This window comes from Prionailurus viverrinus, chromosome A1 (genome assembly GCF_022837055.1).
Source record: "Prionailurus viverrinus isolate Anna chromosome A1, UM_Priviv_1.0, whole genome shotgun sequence".
In the NCBI taxonomy this organism is placed as follows: Eukaryota; Metazoa; Chordata; class Mammalia; order Carnivora; family Felidae; genus Prionailurus; species Prionailurus viverrinus.
The window spans coordinates 121,962,010-121,984,670 of NC_062561.1; the positions used below are offsets into that span (position 1 = coordinate 121,962,010).

At 44.2% G+C, this 22,661-nt stretch overlaps 1 protein-coding gene and 2 pseudogenes across 8 annotated transcripts in view; all 3 read left to right on the forward strand.

Annotated features, from left to right (window-relative positions):
• The first annotated feature begins 655 nt into the window (after nt 1-655).
• Nucleotides 656-22,661, forward strand: part of SH3RF2 (SH3 domain containing ring finger 2) — a 140,308-nt gene continuing 118,302 nt past the window's right edge. For 5 of the 8 annotated variants that reach the window (XM_047871922.1, XM_047871975.1, XM_047871959.1 and 2 more), the window contains exons 1-2: nt 13,191-13,376; nt 14,418-14,907. In XM_047871922.1, the coding sequence (XP_047727878.1) occupies nt 14,530-14,907 (378 nt within the window). In that variant the 5' untranslated portion in view covers nt 13,191-13,376; nt 14,418-14,529. Of the gene's footprint in view, nt 1,174-13,164; nt 13,377-14,417; nt 14,908-22,661 lie in introns of those variants that run through there. The other 3 variants (XM_047871949.1, XM_047871929.1, XM_047871984.1) reach the window with 3 other exon arrangements.
• On the forward strand, nt 1,010-1,930 carry LOC125164319 (interferon regulatory factor 3-like; annotated as a pseudogene).
• On the forward strand, nt 9,612-9,818 carry LOC125147648 (uncharacterized; annotated as a pseudogene).

Genomic DNA, 22,661 nt, shown 5'->3' on the forward strand with positions numbered 1-22,661 from the left:
CCCAGACGCCCCCCCATTTTTTTTTTCTTTTCCAAATGTTTATTTTTGAGAGAGAATGCATGCAGGGGAAGGGACACAAGGGAGGGGGACAGAAGATCCAAAGCAGGCTGTGCGCTGACAGCAGCAAGCAGATGCGGAGCTGGAACTCACCAACCAGGCGATCCTAACCCCAGCCGAACTCCAACGCTCAACCCACCGAGCCATCCAGGTCGCCCCCCACCCCCAATTCAAGACTCTTGAGGTCGGTAACACAACCAAAGCTAGGTCAAATTCCTGAAACTGCTTTTAGTCTGAACTAATCTGGAAACTCCCTTTGGTTCAGACCTTGTTAGTATAGGCCAGTGTAAATGTGCTCTCGGCATTCGTATTTTTTTATTATACACGTGTAGACTATTATACAAGCAATAGACAAGAAAGCCCCACCGCGCTAGAGCTCTGCTGCGGGTAAGGGGGTGCACACCTACGACTCGGAGAGGTGCCGGGAGTCCAGAGACCTGGGTGGGCCAGCCCCCCACCCCCGCCCTGCCCCCCCCACCCCCGCCCTGCCCCCCCACCCCCACACCCCCGCCCTGCCCCCCCCCACCCCCACGTGGGGAAGGCCGAGGATCCTACCTGGCTGAGGCGCAGCCGAGGAGGGGGAGGGGCGCTGGCGGGCCCGGGGCCGCAGGAGCGTCCACATCCGCACCTCCTGGGTGCCCCGCTGGGTGCAGGACCCTGGGCTGGCGGACTTCGCCTCTTCCAGGCCCCGACCCAGACGAGACACGCAGAGCCTGCACGCTGACCCTTCGCCCCGGAAAAGGAGTTTCCGGTCCGCCCTCCCCCGGAAGGCTGAAGAGCGCAGGCTTCAGCCGAGGACCCAGTGAGGACCCCCACGACCTGCGGGCCAGTTCTTCAAGTTCGTCACCTCAGGAGTTGGGGACTTTCCTGAACCAGATACCTCTCCAGACAACAAGGGCAGAGCAGTACCTGTGCTACCCCGCAGAACATTCTGGAAGAGTTGCTGAGTGACATGGTCTTGGCCCCATTCCCAGATGCGAGGCCTTCGGGCCTACCTGTGGCCCCTGAGCACCACCCTCAGTTCTTGCTGAGCCCCAACTTGGGCATCTCTGCTATTTGCTCAAACTCGGAACCCACTGAAAACCCACCTGAGGAGGCTGTTGGAGCCCGAGGAAGGTGAGTGCCAGGAGGGGCCGGGGCCAGGGCGATGGGCCCTCTACACTTCAAAGTCTCCCCCTGCGTGTCACTGCTGCAGCTGCTCAGAGTGAAAGTCCCACCTTTTACCGCCTTCTCCCCTGGCCCCCATGTCTTCCACCGACTGTCTTCTGCCCTAGGAGCCCTTGGTTGGTGGGGTCAGAAGCAGAGGATAGGACATGGCCTGGGCAGCTAATAAGACTGCCAGACCTGGGGTGCCCTTGATGGGGCCATGACCTGCCAGGTGAGGCTTGTGCTGGGCTCCCTGAGGGCAGGGTGGGTGGGGAGGAGAAGCTGGTTCTGTGGAGGGCAAGCCAAAAGCTCTGGCCACAGAGGCTGGGGCATTGCCAGCCAGATCAGCTGGGCTGTGAGTGAGAAGCTCCTTCCCGGTAGTGGTCACAGGCCAATGGTGAGGTCACTAGGAACAAGTAAGGAAGCATGTTTGACCACAGCCCTTTCCTGGCAGATCCGATTGTCTTCATCCAAGGAAGTGGACACTCCCCAAGCTATACGCTCTGTTTCTTCATGGGGAAGTCATGGCCCCAGGACCAGGTGTGGATCAAGAGGCTTGTGATGCTCACGGTTGTTCCCACGTGACTCAGGGCCCTGTTAGACATGGACCTATTAGGGGGTGCCTCCTTACTGGAGAACGCTGTGGACCCCATATTTCCAACAGCCACCCACTCTCCCTCTCCTCCACTGATACAAGGCCTGCCTCCAGGACCTGGTAGAGGAATGAATTTCTAGGTCACTGGGGAGGCCTGAGCCCTCACTCTTCATTGTATACATCCTTTGCCTCTCTCCTGGACCAATAAACTGGTTCTTGCCATGGTTAAACAAACAAACCCAAACACCCTCAAATATAAAGCAATGTATAGATGGTACAGTGAAAGACCCCACTCTGATAATGGCCCAAAACATGATTCCCCAGAGAGGGCCATTGGTAAGAGTATTTTAGAGGTTGATGGGCAGTGAGCCTGCAAGACACATCTAGTTTGCAGATGACCACTTAGAATATATGTTTTTTAATATTTCTAATGGTTGCCACAAAATAAAAATCAGGAGGTTCATGTAACTGAAATAGTTTCGTGGAGCTTTCAAGGTGGAAGAGAGGTAAATAGACTATCACAAAGTAGCATGAACAGGACCATGATGTATAGATTTTCTGGGAGAATCCAAGTTCTGTCAACCCATTAGCAAAGAATAGCTGAGGCTGAGTGGTGTCAGTTGGTTTCACATAGAGTGTGCTTTCAAGGTTGTCACAGTCCCCACCTGACCCGTTTATAAAACCAGTCTGGCCCCCTTATGCATCTGAGTTTGTAATGTCTCTCCTTACGAAGCCCTTCTATAATATTGTGAATAATATGAGCACCGCCTACCATCTTCTTTTCCGTTATATGCATGTCAATATACACAACTCTACCTATTTGTTCCTCTGTTATGACTACATTATGGTACATGCACAGTCTCTTCCTGCTGGATATTTGGGTCAGCTCCGTTTGTCTTCAATTACAAACAGTGTAACAATAAATGTCCTTGTTTGTAACTCTGCATATCTTGTGGGCATTTCTCTTGAATCAACTTCTAAATGGGAAATTACTGAGTCAAAGGGACGCACGTATAAAATGTTAATAGATAATGCCAATATGCTGAAGTTGGTTTAGAATCTAAGACTTTTTTTTAGCCCAAAGCAAGGGATAAGGAGTGGTTGAGGTTCAAGAGTGGCATCGAGAGATGAAATGTCCACCATTGGAGCCCTCTTCTTCAACACCCATACCCGTATACTCCTACTCTACCCCTGGCTAACGACTACAGAGATAATACTGTGAATGGAGAACTAGACCTCACAGGACAAATATATATTAGGATTCTGGCTGACAAATTAATTCTGTCATAAATTGGGGCCTGAAAAACAAAATGAGCTAACAGCTCTAGTTATATTTATGAGATTTTTCATTTGTTATTAAAAATCAAACTTTTATCCAAATATATTTGGGTAAAATAATAAATCAGTATATTTGACCAGTTTTGATTTAGTTTTCTTGGCATTTCTTATTATTGTATCTAAAAAGGAAGTACCCCCCCCCCCCCCGATGCGCCTGGGTGGCTCAGTTTATTGAGCGTTCAGACTTTTGCTCAGGTCATGATCTCGCGGTCTGTGAATTTGAGCCCCGCGTTGGACTTTGCTGACAGCTCAGAGCCTGGAACCTACTTCAGATTCTGTGTTTCGCTCTCTCTCTTCGCCCCTGTCCCACTCACTCACATGCTGTCTCCTTCCCTCTCTTTCTCTCTCTCTCTCAAAAATAAACATTAAGGGGCGCCTGGGTGGCGCAGTCGGTTAAGCGTCCGACTTCAGCCAGGTCACGATCTCGCGGTCCGTGAGTTCGAGCCCCGCGTCGGGCTCTGGGCTGATGGCTCGGAGCCTGGAGCCTGTTTCCGATTCTTTGTCTCCCTCTCTCTCTGCCCCTCCCCCGTTCATGCTCTGTCTCTCTCTGTCCCAAAAATAAATAAACGTTGAAAAAAAAAATTAAAAAAAAAAATAAATAAACATTAAAATAAATAAATAAATAAATAAATAAATAGGAAGTACCCTCTGATATTCCTTCTGTTTGTATTTCAGGCTTATTTCCCTTTCTGTTTCTAGTAGATTAACCTGATGTTACTGTGTGCAGGCCGCTTATATTTCCAAGGTTTGGGTTCTTCTGAATGGAAGTAAAGATAAAAATCTGCAGTCAAAATTGCAATACAGTATTGATTAAAATAGCCTCTTTTTTATGATAAATGCAGCACATGGGATGTCTTGAAGGTTAGAAGTGCAGACTGCCTGGGCATCAAGCCTGACTTCCCCAAGCACTGTCAAGGGCAATGCTGTCTTTATGCTTGTTTCCTCATCTATGAAGATGGGAGTAATAATAGGGTTATAGTTCTTCGCACAGAATCTGGCACAAAATAATGTTAATTGTTATTATTTATTCCAGCATAATAGCCAGCCCCACCCCCTCTGAAAGTTCTGCAGGGTGCTGCAGTGCCCCAAACCATATAAGCCTCTAGGCAGCTACTCTGAGTTGACTTTCATATCATGGCTAAATCGGAATGAATAACTCCTTCAGGAAAAGAAACCAGGAGTTGGGCTCAGTTTGAAACTATACTTTAGATGCAAAACGACAGATAATAAGAGGCCTGGTAAGAGAATAATAGCTGACCTTTACTGAGCACTTACTCTCTGTCACACTCTTTGAAGCATTTTATGAGCATTTTCTCACTACATGCTCACAATAATCCTATGGAGTAAGTGCTATTATTATCATCCCCGTTTTACAGATGAGAAAACCAAGTACAGAGTGTTTAATCAACTTGCTATAGGTCACACTGTTATTTAATAAGATGACACAGACCTTCTGACTCCAGAGTTTCTGCTCTTAACCACCATATTAAGTTAGAAGCAATCACAGAAAAAAGGTAAATCACAGGACAAAAAGATGAATTCAGATATCGTCAACTAGTATCGTTCAAGCAACTTTTATGCACCAGACACTTTTCTAAGTGGTACCAATACATGTTAGGAAGCGTATTCCTTACCACAAGCCTGAGAAGTACTTATTACTGAGAGCACTTTTATGGATGAGGCTTAAGCTGTTTAATACCCAGGGTCACAGAATTGTTAATACTGGAGGTGGGTTTCCAAAGCATTCCCAGGCTTTCTCCCTAGGAATGCACTAAGAATTCCAAACACAAATGAGTCGTCCTCATCACTCAGCAAATATTTATTAAGCACTTAGAGAGTCAGGCACAAATGAACAATACAGAGATGGTTCCAGCACTATGGAACAGAGATTATGTGGAAGAGAGATACAATTTATAAGGCCAAGTGAGTAAATAACATAATATTATATAATTAATATATAATTAACACCATCACAGGGCTCAAGAAATGTCTAATTGATTTGACAAATGTTTAGAGTCAGTTATAGGAAAATTATTCTAATTCTTAAAAAAAAAAAAAGACATTTTCTTCTCATGTATTTGTTATCATAGCAGACCCCATCTATGAAGAGAGACATCTAGGACTAATCAGGGTATTTAGGGGATTACTCAGTTTTGCAACTTTCCCACCTGTGATCAAAAGTGTAAGATTGTGGTTACCCAATAGCCTAGGCAAACTGTCAGCTTTTGCACAGACTTGCCCCGAGTTTAATAAGAATTAAGGTTGCATCCTGCTCATGGTTTTGAATCAAAACATTTACTGATTTCATCAGAAAGGAAACAGTAAAGGAAGAGGAGGAAGACCAGTTAGGAGTGATCATAGCCCTTTCCCTTTGTAAGGCACAGTATCTGTTATGGCTTAGCATCTACATACAGCAGTTTCGGAGCTTTGTAATTTATTTTTCTTTTTAATGGCTGTGTTATCAGTGGTAATGCATAGGGTATTAGTGTTACTGGATTTAACTCTCCCTGTTGTAAATGTTTTAGTAAAGCTAAAGTGATTTCAGCCATCTTAATTATCTTTGAAAATTTTACACCAGTAACATATGCTCATTGTAGAAAAATTAGAAAAACACATGAACAAAATGGAAAAAATTTAAATCAACTAATAAGTCTAGAAGCCAGAAATAATTGTTGCTGATGGTTTTGCATACATTCCTCTAGTCTCAATATTATATATTTATGTATTATTCTTAAATAAGTTAGGTTCATACCGCTTATAAATTTCTGTATTTAGTTCATTATGAATGTCCTTTATGTCATTAAATATACATCTCCCCAGGGGCGCCTGGGTGGCTCAGTCAGTTAAGGGTCTAACTTTGGCCCAGGTCATGATCCCACAGTTCGTGACTTCAAGCCCACGTTGGGCTCTCTGCTGTCAGTGTGGAACCTGCTTCATATCCTCTGTTCCCCTCTCTCTCTGCCCCTCCCCTGCTTGCATCTCTCTGTCTCTCTCAAAATAAATAAATTAACTTTAAAATAAATATACATCTCCACTATCATTTTTGATAGTATATATCAAATATATATATATATATATATATACTCGATAGTATATGTATATTTGATAGTATACACACACACATATGTATATATATACTGTTTACACACTCCCCTGTTGAACATTAAGAATGTTTTTAACATTTCACTATTAAAAGTGATTATATGAGGAACATACTGGGGTATAAATTTATTTACATTAGTATATACTTCTAGAAGTACTATTTTAGGGTCAAAGGGTAGGGACATATTTACAGGGTTTTGAGTATATCTTTTTTACTTGTTTCCTTTTTTCTTTTTTTGTTTAACTTTTTATTTTGAAATAATTATGAACATAAGAAGTTGCAAAAATGGTACAGAGAAGTCCCTTACATCCTTTAACCAGCTTCTATATATAAAGTGGTAATATCTTATATATAATACAGTATGAAAACTAGGAAATTGACATTGGCACAATACAATAAGTTACTACAGATTTTACTTGGATTTGACCAGCTGAATTTTTTTTTAATTTTTTTAATGTTTATTTACTTTTGAAGGAAAGAGAGACAGAGTGTGAGTTGGGGGTTGGGGGGTGGGCAGAGAGAGGGAGACACAGTATCTGAAGCAGGATCCAGGCTCTGAGCTGTCAGCACAGAGCCCGACTTGGGGCTCAAACCCACAAACCGTGAGATCGTGACCTGAGCTGAAGTCGGACGCTCAACCGACTGAGCCACCCAGGCGCCCCTGACCAGCTGAATTTTAATATTAACAGAATGGTAAGATGCATTCTTACTTACTTTCCTACTTTCCCTTCTTGCACAATTGCCTTTAGGATTCCCTTCTAATCATTTAGAGGAAGAAATGCAACTGTGTTTATTAGATTACTGTCTTCAGGGTACCTGGGTGGCTCAGTTGGCTAAGCATCCAACTCTTGATTTCAGCTCAGGCCATGATCTCATGGTTCGTGGATTCAAGCCCCACATTGGGCTCTCTGCTGTTAGTGCAGAACCCACTTCAGATCCTCTCTCCTCTCCCTCCCCCCCTCCTTTTTCTCTCTCTTTCCCCCTCTCTCAAAACTAACATTTAAAAAATTAAAAAGTAGATTAATGTCTTCTATTAAAAATGAAGATGAGGGGCGCCTGGGTGGCGCAGTCGGTTAAGCGTCCGACTTCAGCCAGGTCACGATCTCGCGGTCCGTGAGTTCGAGCCCCGCGTCGGGCTCTGGGCTGATGGCTCGGAGCCTGGAGCCTGTTTCCGATTCTGTGTCTCCCTCTCTCTCTGCCCCTCCCCCGTTCATGCTCTGTCTCTCTCTGTCCCCAAAATAAATAAACGTTGAAAAAAAAATTAAAAAAAAAAATGAAGATGAAGAACTATAAGTAAGAATCCCTCCCCAGGTGTGCAAATGGTGAACTACGATTTATGGTACATAAAATGGGTAGGGCTCTGCCCTTCTTTTGGTTCTTCACAGTGCTTGTAATTTGTTTAGAATACACAGAAGAGAGTATCCCAAAGCCTGGGTTACCCCAACAGAAAATGTTTAACACAAAATCACACAGTAAGGAAGTTACTAATTTCTCCTTCACTCTTCTGATTATGTCAAAGAGAAAGCCTCGATGTGTGTCTATGGTAAACAGCATAAAGAATAGGATGCAAATGACTGAAGTTAGGGATATACAGGGTTAGAGCATCTTGGTCCGTAAAGAACTGACCAACCACATGTTTTGGCATATTCTTCTTTGGGTTTAGTTTGGATTAGAGGAGAACCATCTGATTTTTGGTTTTCTTATAGGATCTGCCTGCAAAAAAAGAAGATAAAAAGAATCCTACATCTATTAAGCATTTATTGTATGCATCATTTCACTGACTCCTCAGAACAACCCAATGAGATAGGCTCTATTAGTAACCTCATTTTATACATAAGGAATTCAAGGAACAGAGGAATGGAGTAATTTGACCAAGTGTTCCATCTAGTAACTGGCAGAGCTGAGATTCAAAGTAGGTCTATTAGACTTTAAAGCCATACTCTTGACTGCTGGTTTCTCGTTAAACTTAAGGACCTTAAGTCATCTCTATAAAATGTCGGTTGGAGTTCTCTTTGCTAGAAGTTTGGGTCATTTGACTGTGGGTCTAGTGATTGCATACCAATACCCTAAAGTACACTGCTCACCTACTGACATCCTCCTGATTGGGGAGGAAATTTCACAATCAACTTCATTTGGGGCCTGCATCTTTCAAAGAAGGAAAGAATATCTAATAGGCATTCAAACTCTGCCATTCTGCTTTCCTCCATTTTTCCACTAATGGAAAGCTTCCCATTTTCCTCCAATAATTCCTCTCCTTGGATACTTCCAAAGGGTTTCACAGAGGCAAACCTAGCATCAGAGGAACATTAAAATGAAGTTTCGTTTAAATATTGAAAACATTTCCACATTTATACTAGGTACTGAGGAAAGATGGCGAAGAAGTACAAAACTTGGCCTCTGCCATAGAGAGTCCAGTAAGTCAAGAAAGTCCTCCTGACCCCTTCTGTTACAATGCTTTAGATTTCTAACTGCTTGAACCCCTTTGGTGGGTTTATGGATTGCTTTACAAATGATTAACTTTAGGGCAAAGAGCCTGAGACCACCAAGGAGTTAAGAGCCAGCCAAATGAAAATAACACAACTCTAAAATTATAATTCCAATAAATAAGTAAATCTGACAAAAAAGGCATACTTCTTTTGTGACCTAATTTTAAATTGGAAAGAAACTATCTTAGCCTGAAACAAAGGGTTGCTTGTTTGAGGGCAATTTATTTGAGAGCAAGGGTTAGGGATGGTGGAGTGATACAGAGAATGAGGAAGAGACAGTACAGGGGTACATTACTGCATTAGCCATTCAGTGGATGCATGGTACTCATCCCACAGAACCTTATGAAGAGCGTTATGAAATCTCAGAACTTCGTGCTCCAAAAGATGAAAGGGAAAGGTGATTATCCATAGATTCCCCATTAGTCAAGGGTGGTCCACACTTCTGGATCATGCATATGTGGGTGTATAGCAAGCTCCTGAGGGTATCCCATACAGCAGCATCAGGGAAGCAGCAGGGCAGGAGGCAAGAGATGTATGGCAGGGTCCTGAGCAAAGACACTTCCAGGTAGCATATACCCGAATCTGAAAAAATTTCTTAGACTAAGAGATAAGCCTAACAATATTCCAAGTGGCTCCCCAGAGGTGTCCAAGGTAAAATGATTATCAACAGTTTGGTGCGGACACTTGGCTGGCTCAGTCAGTAGAGCACGTGACTCCTGGTTGTGACTCTAAGCCCCACACTGGGCGTGGAGCCTAGTCAGACAAACAAACAAACACAAAAACCAGTTTGTTGTACATCTGTCCAGACACGTTTTGTTTTTTTTTTTTGAGAATACCATTCATTCATTAATAAACCATTCAAAAACATTTATTAAACAACCACATGATCGCTTCTCGGCCTTTTGGCTAAGATCAAGTGTAGTATCTGTTCTTATCAGTTTAAACAACCACATGCCAGTCACTGTGTTAGGTTTGAGGGAAAGAGCAGTGACAAGACACATAAGTGCCTTGCTTTCTTGGAGCTTGTCTGTTTGGGGAATCAGGCATTAAATCATTAAAGCATAATTACCAAATTACGATTGTGATAACTGCTATGAAGGACAAGTACAGGATGATAAACTCTCTAGTCATGAGAATCAAGGAAGGCTTCCCTGAGGAAGTGGCATTTAAGCTAAAACTTGCAGAGGAGGGGGTAAAAAAAGCAAAGGGTGGGGGAGAGTAAGTAGGAAGAGAGGAAGAGCGTAACTAGCAACTGTGAATCACAGAGAAAGAAGAGCACAACAAATACCTCATGGCAGAAAACCTTGAACTCCTCAGTAAAGAGAGAAAGCCAGTGGGACTGGTGTGGGTGAGTGAAGGAGAGATGTGGGGTAAGTTGAGGCAGGAGAGGTAGGCAGGAGCCAGATCACACCAGAAAAGCGATTTGGGTATTACCTAAGGTCAGTGGGAACCTACTAAAAGGTGGTGAACAGGGTAGCAGTATGATCAGATTGGCTTTCTTTCTTTCTTTCTTTCTTTCTTTCTTTCTTTCTTTCACATAAATGGACATATACTTGTAAACATAAGCAGCAAGAAAACTCCTGAACATATCACACAGGTATTTTAAAAGTACAGCCTGTACTCATTATGTAACAGTATAAATATAAAAAGGAGTGTTGATGGGATGGGAGCAGTGGAGGTGGTGGCCTGAGCCTGGAGTCTGGGAAGGCAGGCATCATTCACCTGTTTATTTTGAGGAACTACTTGTTCATCTGATTTGACGCCAAGGTAGTATTTGGGTAAGCCAGGATGAAATCCCCATTTAAAAGTCTCCCCTTTCTTCAAAAGCTTCTAAAGTTTCTACCGAGATAACCCCATCCGTGGGTGGTATAGGGGACCACCTACAGGGTTTGATGTGAGAGGTGCTAGAAGACCACTCCTGCTCAGTGTAAACTTTGTCTGTCCTTCACTAGTGCCTGACATTCTCCCATCACGTTGCTATTCTGCTGAATCATCAACTGCCAGATAAGCTAACGCAGAACAGCCTACTGGATCTATCCCGCCTTCCTGGGATGGAACTGGGTTTTTGAGTTTTGTCAGGGCTGGGAGGGTTTGAAGTTACTTGAGACCACTGACTATGTAGTCGCATAGAGGAGCCATGAGACTGGACAGGTTATATCATTTTGGCTTAGGGTGGATCTGAGATCAGCTGATATGTACAGTCTGGACATATGTATAGATGTGTATGGATTTAAACAGTAAAGATGTATCAGTATACTTGCGGCATGCACATAACTTTATAGGCCCTGGGATTGGGCCAACCTGAGTTCAGATCGTAAACTCTGCAATCTTGGCAAAGTTACAGCACCTATCTTATTGGGTGGTTGGGAGGATTTAATGAGCAATCTGTTTGAAGTCTTAGCGCTGGTCCATGGCATATAGCAAGTGCTTCATAAAAGTTACTGTTACGATTATATGTATGTTTATGCAAGTTATGTGTGTACATGTGCTTGTAGGTGCAGGTACGGACATCTAAGGGAGGTGGAGTGTTTAAGAACAAGAGAGGGAAGGAGGGAAAATGTTGCCCACCCCTGCAGCAGGAGTTCTGGCACTGGAGCAGACCTTTCTAGAGGGTGAGGCCACTGTGGAGCAGCTCACAGAGCAGAGGGCCCAGCTTTACCAAGTGGGAAAAAGAGCAAGGAACAAGGGTGTCAGACTACAAGGGGCTTCCTGATGAGCACAGAACCTATAAAAGTGGAAATTATTGAAGGAGACAGGCAACAGAATGGGATTTGATGTCACTGAAGCCCAAAAAAACCTTCATAAAAGAGAGATGAAAAAAGACTCGAAAATGGTCTCTGAAATTGACACGTACTCAAATCTGGTGTCTGTGCTCAGAAGACATGTGACTTTGTCTGCTCCATCCTAAAGCCCCTCCTGTTTTGAGCTTCCATGCGTCTTTGCTTTTTCAGAAATAACATGGAAGAACTTTGTAAAACATGTAATCCATCACCATCCGTTCTCAGGCCTCTTGGTCCTCTCTTAAGATTTTCCCATGGAGTTGTGGCTAAGTGCTTTCTGCATAGTAAAGAACTGTCATCTTTAAGTTGAGAGAGAAGATATAGTTTTAAAAAAAAACAAACACCAGTTTCTTCTCTCAGCTCTACCTAACTTACTGGGCAACTTCAAGGAATCTCTTGATCTCTGTGGGCATAGCTGTCTCACCTGCAAAAGCAGTTGATTGGTCAGTTTGGGTCATTATCTTTTGACTTCCTGCCATCTCAGATGAGGTTTAGCTCCCTTCAACCATCTCTCCTCCCCTTAAAGCTGTATCACCATATGACATGGTAGTAAAAAGCACAGAACACCTGTCTCTTGCTGGCTGTGACTCCTGGAATGAGTTATTTAACCTCTCCGTGTCTCAGTTTCCTCTTTTGCAAATGAGGGTAAAGAAGAGTATAGTGAATTACCAGGTTGCTAAAAGGATTAAATGAGTTAATACAGGTAAAGGTAGAACAGTGCTTAGTGAAGATAAGGGCTACTATGGTGTTCAGTAATATTATTATTATTATTATGTGCTTTATTGAATACCTCTGTGACTTTATTATTGGTAAATCAGGAAACGAAAATATAAGTATTATGTGGTGCTGCGAAAAGATTCCAATAGGCACTGGCAGGGAGAGAGTCTGGAACCAGACTTTTCCTTTTTCAGAGCCTTTCTGTGCATTGATTTTTCAAAGAGGTGTATGTGCTACCATAATACGATTTTTTAAAAAAATTTATTTAAAGAGGGGCGCCTGGGTGGCGCAGTCGGTTAAGCGTCCGACTACAGCCAGGTCACGATCTCGCGGTCCGTGAGTTCGAGCCCCGCGTCGGGCTCTGGGCTGATGGCTCAGAGCCTGGAGCCTGTTTCCGATTCTGTGTCTCCCTCGCTCTCTGCCCCTCCCCCGTTCATGCTCTGTCTCTCTCTGTCCCAAAATAAATAAACGTTGAAAAAAATTTAAAAAAAAAATTTATTTAAAGAGATTGAGCAAAAAGACCACTGAAGTCCGTCTCAAATCCACACATTCAAGTACTGACTCTGGTTTTTAAGGAGCAGTACTTTTTAGGTGACTGGGTTATCTTTCTTATAGCTGCCTGCCATTAATATGTTTGACCTTTTCAGCAAATCCTTATAAAGGTTTAAAATAAACACAATCACCCTGGCATGTTTATACCTGAGCTGTGTTTCAACTTCTTGGATAAGAGAGACAATGAGAAAAGTGAAAATATAAACTGTAAATACTTAGCCTTGGGGGCTGGCTTATATTTTGTCCCCTGCAATCTTTTCCCAGAAATCAACTCAGTTACATGAAGGAAGGATCAGTCAGCAGAGTGAAGTCAGAAATTGCTGCTAGCTGCCAGGCGGTGAAAGGGTTAACAAAGGCTGAGTAAGGCGATCCTTGAAATGAGTAAGACTCAGAGTTGTTAAAGTTTTCAAAGCGTGGCAGCCGCTCTTGGGGGAAAGGAAGCCAGTTGGAGGAAGCCTGGCCAACCAGAGGATCAGAGGATTGTGCTGAGCTGCACACAGCTGGGGTTACAAGCTCAAGGTTAGTGGCCCCCCGCACGTCTCCCCAGAGCTGACATCTTTGGAGAGTTGTCTCAGGAGGGCACGGCGCCATCTCTCATCCCCGTAAGTCATGTCTGCTTCCCTTATTGGCGGGGCCACCCACCCTCCGGCCAAACCTCCTGGGCATTGTGCTCACCCAAAATTTGGCACTTGTGAGGGACAGGTGACCTCTTCCGGGGAGACTTATCTCAACTGGAGACTTCTTTTCAGATATTTAAAAGGAAATTGTTACTGGAGTAAGGATGTTTTCAGACCACACACACACACCTGTATACACTGCTCTGTCTGGATGTTTGCAGGTTGTGACCACAATCCAGAATTCCTATCTGCTTCTGGTGGAACTGAGAACAATTGTCCAAGAAACTAAACAGGCTGTGTGACGTCGTCTTGTGGGTGGAATATCGTCTCTGAGGCTAGAATAATCAGGGAAGAAAGAAGGGAGGGAGGGAGGGAGAAAAAAAGAAAGAAAGGGAAGGAGGGAGTGAGAGAAGGAGAAAAAAAGAAAAAAAGCTTCCAAGCACCCTGGCCTGTACTTAAGGCAAACAATTTGAAAATGCGTTTCTAGTAAGAGTTTTTCTTGTGCAGTGCTAGAACAAAATAATGGGGGAAAGTGCACTGTGAAGGAAATAATTCTACATCTGCAGGAGGTTCAGATAAACTTATCTACACAACTTGTCTGCATGTGCTGCAGATAACAGATAAAAGTAGGGGAAGAAGGAGGAATAGATAGCTTCACAGAAATTGTGTTCCATGGGGGTCTTGCTGTGGGAACTGAAATTGACTGTCTGCGGCGGGGGCTTGGGGGGACCCCCTTCGAGGCCGAGAGGGCTCTTCTGCAGGCCCGTTTTGTCTCTGCTCTTGTTTGCACGCCGAGAGGCAATGAGTAAGTAGTCGGTCACCATGCTGAATGCTCCCTCAGATCCTTCAGCAGGCAGGAGTTGAGCCTTATACCTGCTAGCACTGAATCAGAATGAGTCATTTGAAACTTGGGTGCTGGAACAAAGTGCTTGCAAACTGCCTTATGAGACACTGCCTCCATGTAGGTGGGATATACCTCTCTGAGCAGTCACATTTTTTTCCTCTCTTCCTTCCTCATTCAAACAGGCAGGAATTCTGAAGCTCCCGTTAGGATAGACCTGGATCTGCCCCCTCGGCTCAGCTCACCCTACCATGCGGACTTTGCCCCTCCAGGTCAAGAGTGGAGTGTTAAAATAAAATGGATGATTTGACGTTACTTGATCTTCTGGAGTGTCCCGTGTGCTTTGAAAAGCTCGATGTCACAGCCAAAGTCCTCCCTTGCCAGCACACCTTCTGCAAACCATGTCTCCAGAGGATTTTCAAGGCCCACAAGGAGCTGAGGTGTCCGGAATGCAGGACCCTGGTGTTTTGCAGCATCGAGGCACTGCCAGCCAACCTGCTGCTCGTGCGTCTTCTAGACGGTGTGCGCTCGGGGCAGAGCTTGGGGAGAGGGGGCTCCTTCCGCAGGCCTGGTGTGCTGACCGCGCAGGACGGCAGGAGAGGCAAGAGTAACCCCAGAGCTCTACAGTCCAGCTCTTTCCGGCTGGTGCCTAATATCAGAATCCACATGGATGGGGTAAGAGAGATCTTATTTGTTCATTTCGTGTCCATTTGGAAGTTGGGTCTGTGTATACCAGCAGTTAGGGAACATCTTCCTTTCTTTAGTTACATTTCAAATCTGCCAGTGATTCCCCAGAGGTAAGTTTCTGTGGGCAGTGGCCATTTTACAGAAACTCGGTGGAATCCTGAGCCTATCTAATCCATCCAGGAATTCTTAGAATTGTTAAAAGTCTCCCAGGTTGTCTCCCTTGTCTAGAAGGTAACAGTACAAAGAAAGCCTTTGTGATTATTCTTCATCTTTCACTTCTGCTGTTTGAGGCCAAACCAGAGGATGGGGAAAAGAGAGAAAAAAAATCCAGCTGCTTTTTGCTTTTGAGATCTTGGAGGAATTTGCAAATGTCAGGTTTTGTTTCAATTTTACCCAACTCCCATCTTCCCACCCCAAGTCCTAAAGCGCTATTATGACAGTGCTCATTCATGATCCGTTCAAAGCTATTCTGATACTTGATGCCCAAAGACTGTGCAGGAGGAAAGCGTGTCTGTGGGTGGACTGACTGACAGGAAGGCTGGGCTGTGAAGTAGAACCCATGTGTACAGGAGCCCTACAGGTGTCTTCGTTTACAAAATGAATCAAACATACATAAAATGCACCTGAAAGGCTGCCATAAAACCAAAGGACCCGGTAGTGGCACGCAGGAGATCACACTAATGCTTTTGGTGTCTGGATAATGCGAATCACTCTGGCCAACCATGCGAATGGATCCTGAGGACTGTGTCTGACCTGGCTGCAAACCTTTTGTGGGAGCCTGTGTTAAGGGCACATCTCGAGAGGATGATGCAGTCCTTGTGAGTCCAGCGAGATTTTGTGCACTGTCACCCCACGAGTCAGCATGTCAAAGTAGACACGGGAAGCTGTGACCTGGGTCGCTGGCATACTTAGAAAGTCAAGGCTGCATTCTGTGAAGTTCTTACCTAAAGCTAACTTCTTTAAAGCTGACAGCAGAGTCTCTCAACTCCATTGTGAAGAGTAACAGTGGGTGGGAGGGTCTTCTGCACATTCCTTTCCGCACAGCAGAATAGGCTTATGATGTGCATTCAGGACACTTTTCTAAACTATTCCTTCCAGCGGCTCACCCCTCTTTCCGGTCACTGCACCTCCAAGTTGCCCATGCAGCAAGGGAAAGTGGAAACAGTCAAAAAGGAGAGTAGGAAGACGTGGGCATTGGTGTGAGTTCTTCACTTCAGACTTTTTATTGCCATTGTGCTTGTATGTATGACCACATTCCAGAAAAGGGCTTGGCGCCCTCCTTTCAGGCTTCCCATTAGCCCAAGGTCTAGTCATCAATCAGAATCCACACGCCTGGAGAAGGCAGGTGGGGGTAGGGCAGCAAACTTATCTCAAGTGTCTTGTTTGTAGAGAGTAGGGCTCTATCTGGGGTCAGCAAATCCCCCTGTGAATTCCTAAGACCCAGCAGCCTGTTTCCTCCCCCACCCAGCAAAGTCTGACTTGCCTCCTGGTGGAGTATCATCACTCACTAAGAAAGCATTGCCAGACCGTCAGGAGGCAAGTCTCTATCATCTTCATATATTTTCATTCATGTTTTCATCTTTTTCGATGTGGCTATGTTGCTAAGAAAAGGTGCAGCGAATGTATCCCCAGCTACCAAGTTTTTGAACATAGAAGATTCCCAGGCCCCTCCTAGCATAGGGAGCTGTGGGATTAAGAGCTGATAATATGTAAGAGACAGCTGGTAAGATACTGCATGTCCCTGGAACTTTCACAAGGACTTGTAACATCAGACGAAGGTGCCAGTGACGGGGTTGTGCCCATCATCCAAGCTGCACCGGAGCAAGTCCTGTCGTGAGGCTGAAACACAGAAGGCTGTTGAAGGCTACTGCTTTCAGGCGGGCCCTGGGTTGGTAAAGATGTTTCTGTAACAGAGCGGTGTTGGCAGCCTCCCTCAGCCACCCCCATTCCCTTCATTTTCCAAGCCATCCTTACTTGAAGTGGCTCATCTCCTCCCTTTTGCCTCTCTCACCGGGACTATGAACAAACCCGTTCCTGGATGTAAATATGGCTGTCATTCTGCATCCTGTCTCTGCTTCCACGAATGTAGCTATCTTTCCCGTAAGGACAAAAGCAGGCATGCACCCCTCAGTTCAGAGAATTGAGGATTGTCTGGGACGCTGCACTGCCCTGAGAGTCAGAGGAGGCACTCGTATCCTCGGTCTAATCCTTACCAAGTTACTTACCCTCCCTGCCTCCTCAGTTTACCCAATTTAGTCAACAGCTAATAATACTTGCTACCCACCTTCCTCTGGGATGGTGTGAAAATTATCTTTGCAACATACTCTTATTGCTTTAGAAAACATATGCTGTGTGAATGCAAAGCATCATCATTATCATTAATTTAAACCTGCTGTATGACTTCGGACAAGCCACTTAAGTTTGCTGGGTCTCAATTTAAAATTCTATAAAATAGGAAAATGTATTGTAAAAACAGAGAGCCATTGTGCGGCTTAACTAATTAGTGTTTACCTAGCACTTTGGGATCCTCAGATGAAAGGCATTTGGAAGATCATTATCATAGTAAACATTATTATTGACTGTTTATTGTGCCCTGTCGTGCATGAGGAATTCTACAAAATGCAGAAGGAGTGATAGCCCTTGCAGGAGAGTGTAATAGGTATTATTATTGAACTTGAGTGTGTGATGAGTGCAGCCCAGGATAATACTAAGTATAAAGTACTGCCCTAAGAGGGCATAAATAACCTGTTGTCCCAGGGTACCATTTTGTAAAACACCTCTTCCAGAGAACCCGATGTTAACCTGGCCCTCTGAAAGAGTTCATTTAACCTCCTGCCTGTGAGTTTGTTAAGCCCGAAGACTGTTGTGCTCACCTAGGCTCATCTAATAAACGGGCTCATCGAGAATTTTTTGTTGGCTCAAAGAGGCCGGGTGCTCCCTGTGCCAGCCAGCATGCCAGGGTGGAGCCAACAGTCACACCTCATGGTGCCAGCCCAAGAGAGAAAAAATAGTCCATTGTGCCTACCTGCCTGAAACCCTCCCAAGCCTACTGGGTAAAAAGAAAGCTTGGGAAATGGCTGTAGATTTCTACAGCGTGCAATTATTTCAAACCAACAGGTGAGATCGAAAGACTCTTGGACGGCCCCTGGCTGTGCAAATCCCACAGGTTCTTACTCCTTCCCTTACAGCAGTCAAGCCAAAGGATCTTGGCAAGTCTTCCAGAAGATTACAGGCTTCTGAATAATTGATCTCTCCTCCTCGCTGTGTTAATTTTTAGAAATATTTCTGAATTAAGACAGGCAGTAAAGCAGCGAAGCTTGCGAACTTAGGTTTGAAAAATAGAAGAATTCAAATCCTGCTTGTGCTGCTCAGTTGTGGTATACTGTGGGTGAGTCACTTAAACTTGAGGGCCTCCAAGTCCCGATCTGTGAATTGGAGGTAACAGTAGTACCTACTTCAGAGGGGTGTTGCAAGAAAGAAATGAAATGATTCATGCCAATTAGCTCTCAGCACAGGGACTGGCTCATACTAAGTGCTCAGTAAATGTTGTTGTTATTGAAGTGACTTAATATTTTTTACTCTAAATGGCACATCCTCTTTCACCGGCTTGTTAATGGAGTGTCATCCAAAGATGGCCCTTGGTACCCTGATTTCCAGCCTGTTTGATTTTTCTCCAAATGACCTATGGCTGTGATTCAGATGTGTGATTCTCCCCAACTTATGCTGGCTCGGCAGCACATTTCCAAGACTCTAAAGGAGGCAGGAACTGATTCAAGAAGGTAACTTGCTAGCAAACTTCACTTCCCCAAATAACAAGCTCAAATGAACACATATGCAGGGCAAGAACCTTCCACTTCCCGGCATCTCCAACTTCTTCATTAACTTCTCTCTCTCTCTTTTTTATTCTCCTGTCTCTTTATCCCCGACACAAATGTTGCTGCCCCAGGTCTTGCAAGGCCGGACTTTCTCCCTTCTTTGTTACACATCATGCCAACCACATACATTTCTGTCTCACTTGCCCCAGCTCAGCGAGAACATACCTGCCACCTCCAGCACACAGACCAGGTGACTGTGTCCTGGAAACTTTTTCAGCTGGTGTGGCAAGCCCCCGAGGGGGGGGAAATCAGGTCAGAAAACACATGAGGGAATTGAGGCTGAGTAGAAACCAGAAGGCATCCAACTCCTTTCCTGGGTCTCAGGTGCTGTGTCCTGTGACACAGACAGTGCTTTCTGCTGAATTTGCAAGGGGAATGAGACTGTCTGAAACCCCTGAAAACAGCAAGCAGATGCCACCTGGGTCAGCAAGGACCACATGTGACAGGTGGAGGAACACTTAAAGGCAGGAGCTGAGGTTGAGAAGTCAGAAGACCCAGATGGTTCTCCACCTTCACACACATTTTGCAAATCTTTCAAAAAACCATATGGCACCAAATTGGCTCTGCCCTCAACCTCTCTCTGTGTACCTCCTTCCAAGTCACAATCCCTTCCCTTTTATTGCTTACCATAATGTTAAGGATATGTCATCAGATGGAACTGGGTTTGTGCTGGGATTCAATTATTTGCCTTAGGCAGGGTCACTTAACCTCTCTTACCCTCAGTTTCCATATGTGTACAGTGGAGATAATAATGGCGTGTATATATCATCAGGCTCTTGTAAGATTAAAATGAGATAATGTATGTAAAAAGCTTAGCACAAATGCCTGGCACATCACAGATGCTAATAAATGTTAGCAACAGAAAATAACAAAACAATAACTGTAAAGGAGACAGTCTGCTGGCATGGGATCTGGAGTTCTTTGCACTCACACTTAAACATGAATGAAGCAAAAGGGAGAGCAAAAGGAAAGGGAGTTTTCAAAAAGACAGAACTACAGTGATGGAAAATAATTCTCAGTGGTTGGCAGAGGTTATGGTGTGAGAGAGGATGTGACTACAAAAGGATAGCACAAGAGAGTTTGGGTGAGGGAACCGTTGTGTACCCAGATAGCAGTGGCAGCTATAGGAGTCTATATATCTGTTAAAATTCATAGGCATATATACCAGGAGAAAAAAAGTCGGTTTTGCTGCCTAATGATGTTTAAAATATTTTTCAAAACAGAAAGGGAGCTAGCTCTTGTACGCTTCTATTAGTCTCTGCCTGATTTCACCTAGCCCACTCTGATTTCCTTTCATCTCTTTATATATTGGGCTAGTGCTGGTTTTGAGAAGGACTTTGCCACCATTTGAATGATCAGGAAAATTCCTGCCGGTGGGCTTCTCTGTGTTTCAGTGAGCCATTCTATTACCTCTTTCAGGTTTTCTTATCAGTTAAAGCTGTTTGGCCCAAGTGTGGACAAACCCAACAGCTCAGTCCCCACAGGATGGCGCGACCAGAGGGGTGGGGCAGCTCTCCTTATGCAACCTCAATTATCCACCTCACCTAAGGGATTAGCCAATGCCTATTTTTCTGTTGTTTTCCTTTCCTCTTAGGAAAGGTTGCCTGCTCACATGTCCCTTCATAGGATAAAGAGAGATTATGAGCACAGAGAGTGCTTATTCAGCCCTTTTACTCACAAAAGGCATCCTCATCTGTCCCATTCCAGATGTCACTACATAGCTTTAGGCTTACATGGGACCAGCTCAAATACAGCTCTTCTCGATTTCCTTGTCTTCTCTCTCATTAAAAAAAAAAAAAATCATGCATATATATTAGAGAAGTCTTTCATAAGGTATATTCTGCAAACTACGAATGGATGTTCCACAGAGCTCCAGGGTCAAACAAACCTAAGCTTAAAACAGAGCCGAACATTGTTTCTTTGCAACAACACTTCTCAGAATTTTTAGCAAGCTAATGAATTGTGAGTCTGTAAGTGGTAAATTATAGTAAGAAATGTTCCCCAGATTTCTGTGGTAGTGGCATGCCCCTCTCCTCCCTTTTATTACTACCTTGGATAATATTGATTGTCCATGCAACAAATTTTGGAAAATGTCTCATATTAATGCAAAGGCAGCTGAGCCCCCAAAGAGAACCCCTATGGCAGTTAGGACTACTAACTCTTTCCAAGAAGAGTTTTAGGCAAGTCCTTGCCATTAGAATATATTTTAGGAGTGCTATTTAAAACTAACCATCACCACCCTCTATACTGTTTATTTAGCTCCTACTGATGTCCAGCTATAAGTACTATGGGAACACAGCAAAGTCAAGATTCTCACCTTCCCAGTTCTTACTCTCTAGGTGTAAAACCAACTAGTCAGTATACATGTAAATACACTTACGTATACATATACACACATATATATCCCTGATTTAAAGATATTACCCATTAGAAGATACGTTATCATTTTAGTTATCTCTCCTAAGGGAAAAAGGAAACAGTACCATGTTAGATGTTCATTTTAAGATACAGCCAATTTTAGAAATGTTAAGATATGAAAAAAGGAGTGTCTTACTGTCTGATTTCATTTATATAAAATTCTAGAAATGGCAAAACTATCAACTATAGTGATTTGGGGGATAATGCAGATGTTTTATATGATGGTGTATAGGTTTGTCTAAATTCATCAAACTGTACTTAAAAAAGAGTGCATTTTTTTTCTGTATAAATTATAACCCAGTAAAGTCAATTAAGATACAGAAGTTTTAGACTCAAGAAATGATGGTTTTTGAAAAGGTCAGTGAGGTGGTTCATTCTGAAGGAAATGAAGTTTAGCAAATAAAAAGAATCTTCCTAGGAAAAAAAATAGTTGTTTTAATCATCAAGAAAAACATGGCCAAGGGGTGAAAAGGCAGCATCTGTTCTGGGCATGTGGGTACTAGGAAAGGCAGGACGGGACAGGGATATCTCAAATAGAATCAAAGTTGGAGGAGAGAGAGAAGGAAACAGATGGGGAAGAGACCAGGTGAGTGGATCCCTAGCCTCAAACCACCACTGAGAAGACACATGTTGGGGACTCTGTGTACTAGTCTCCCTGCAGCCACACCGGTTCCATGTCATTTCACAGCCTATGGGCTGTATCTGCCTAATGGATTCAGTGCAGCCGGACAATGCTCCAAGGGGACGGCTGAGCTTACTGGCCAAGTGAGGAGCAGCCTCCACTTCATTGACAGAGACAAAGCCATTTTTTTCCCATAGACATGTTTGGGGTACCCGATACCCCTATCAGGTAGGAATGCCAGCCAGCGCGTACAAAGGAAGTGGTAGAACACAGGCAAGGAAAGACAGACAAGCCCATTTGTCATGAGCAGCTTCCTGCAACTTGGGTCTTTGTCAGCCCCAGGGTCAAACAGCTCCAGATCCCCACGCTCAGAGGCCAGGACATTTAACAGACTGCTCCTAAGTGCCTGCTCTGTACCAGGCTCTGTCTTGAAAGCTCACACCATTGAAACCTCATACCGGAGGTGCTCATGGACTCAGACTGCAGGACTCAAATAGCAGCTGAGTTCCCCTCCCATCTCTGTCACTGCTCCAGTCTTTCACGCAAGGGACAAGGAGAACGAGTGACTTGTTTTATGTCTCCATACTGTGCTCAGAGCACCCAGCCTACAGCCTGACCCATGTTAGGAACCCCCGGATATTTTGTGGATGAGTGAATAAATAAATAAATACATTCACGTCTATGGTAGAGCTCATGAAATCATGAAATAACTCCTAATGATGCAGAAATGAATTCTTCATGGATCAAGCCATTAGAGAGCTATGTGAGGAATGAGCAGCACGTTATATTAGGCGTAAAGTCATGCAGTGACTGAAACCTTCTAGAGG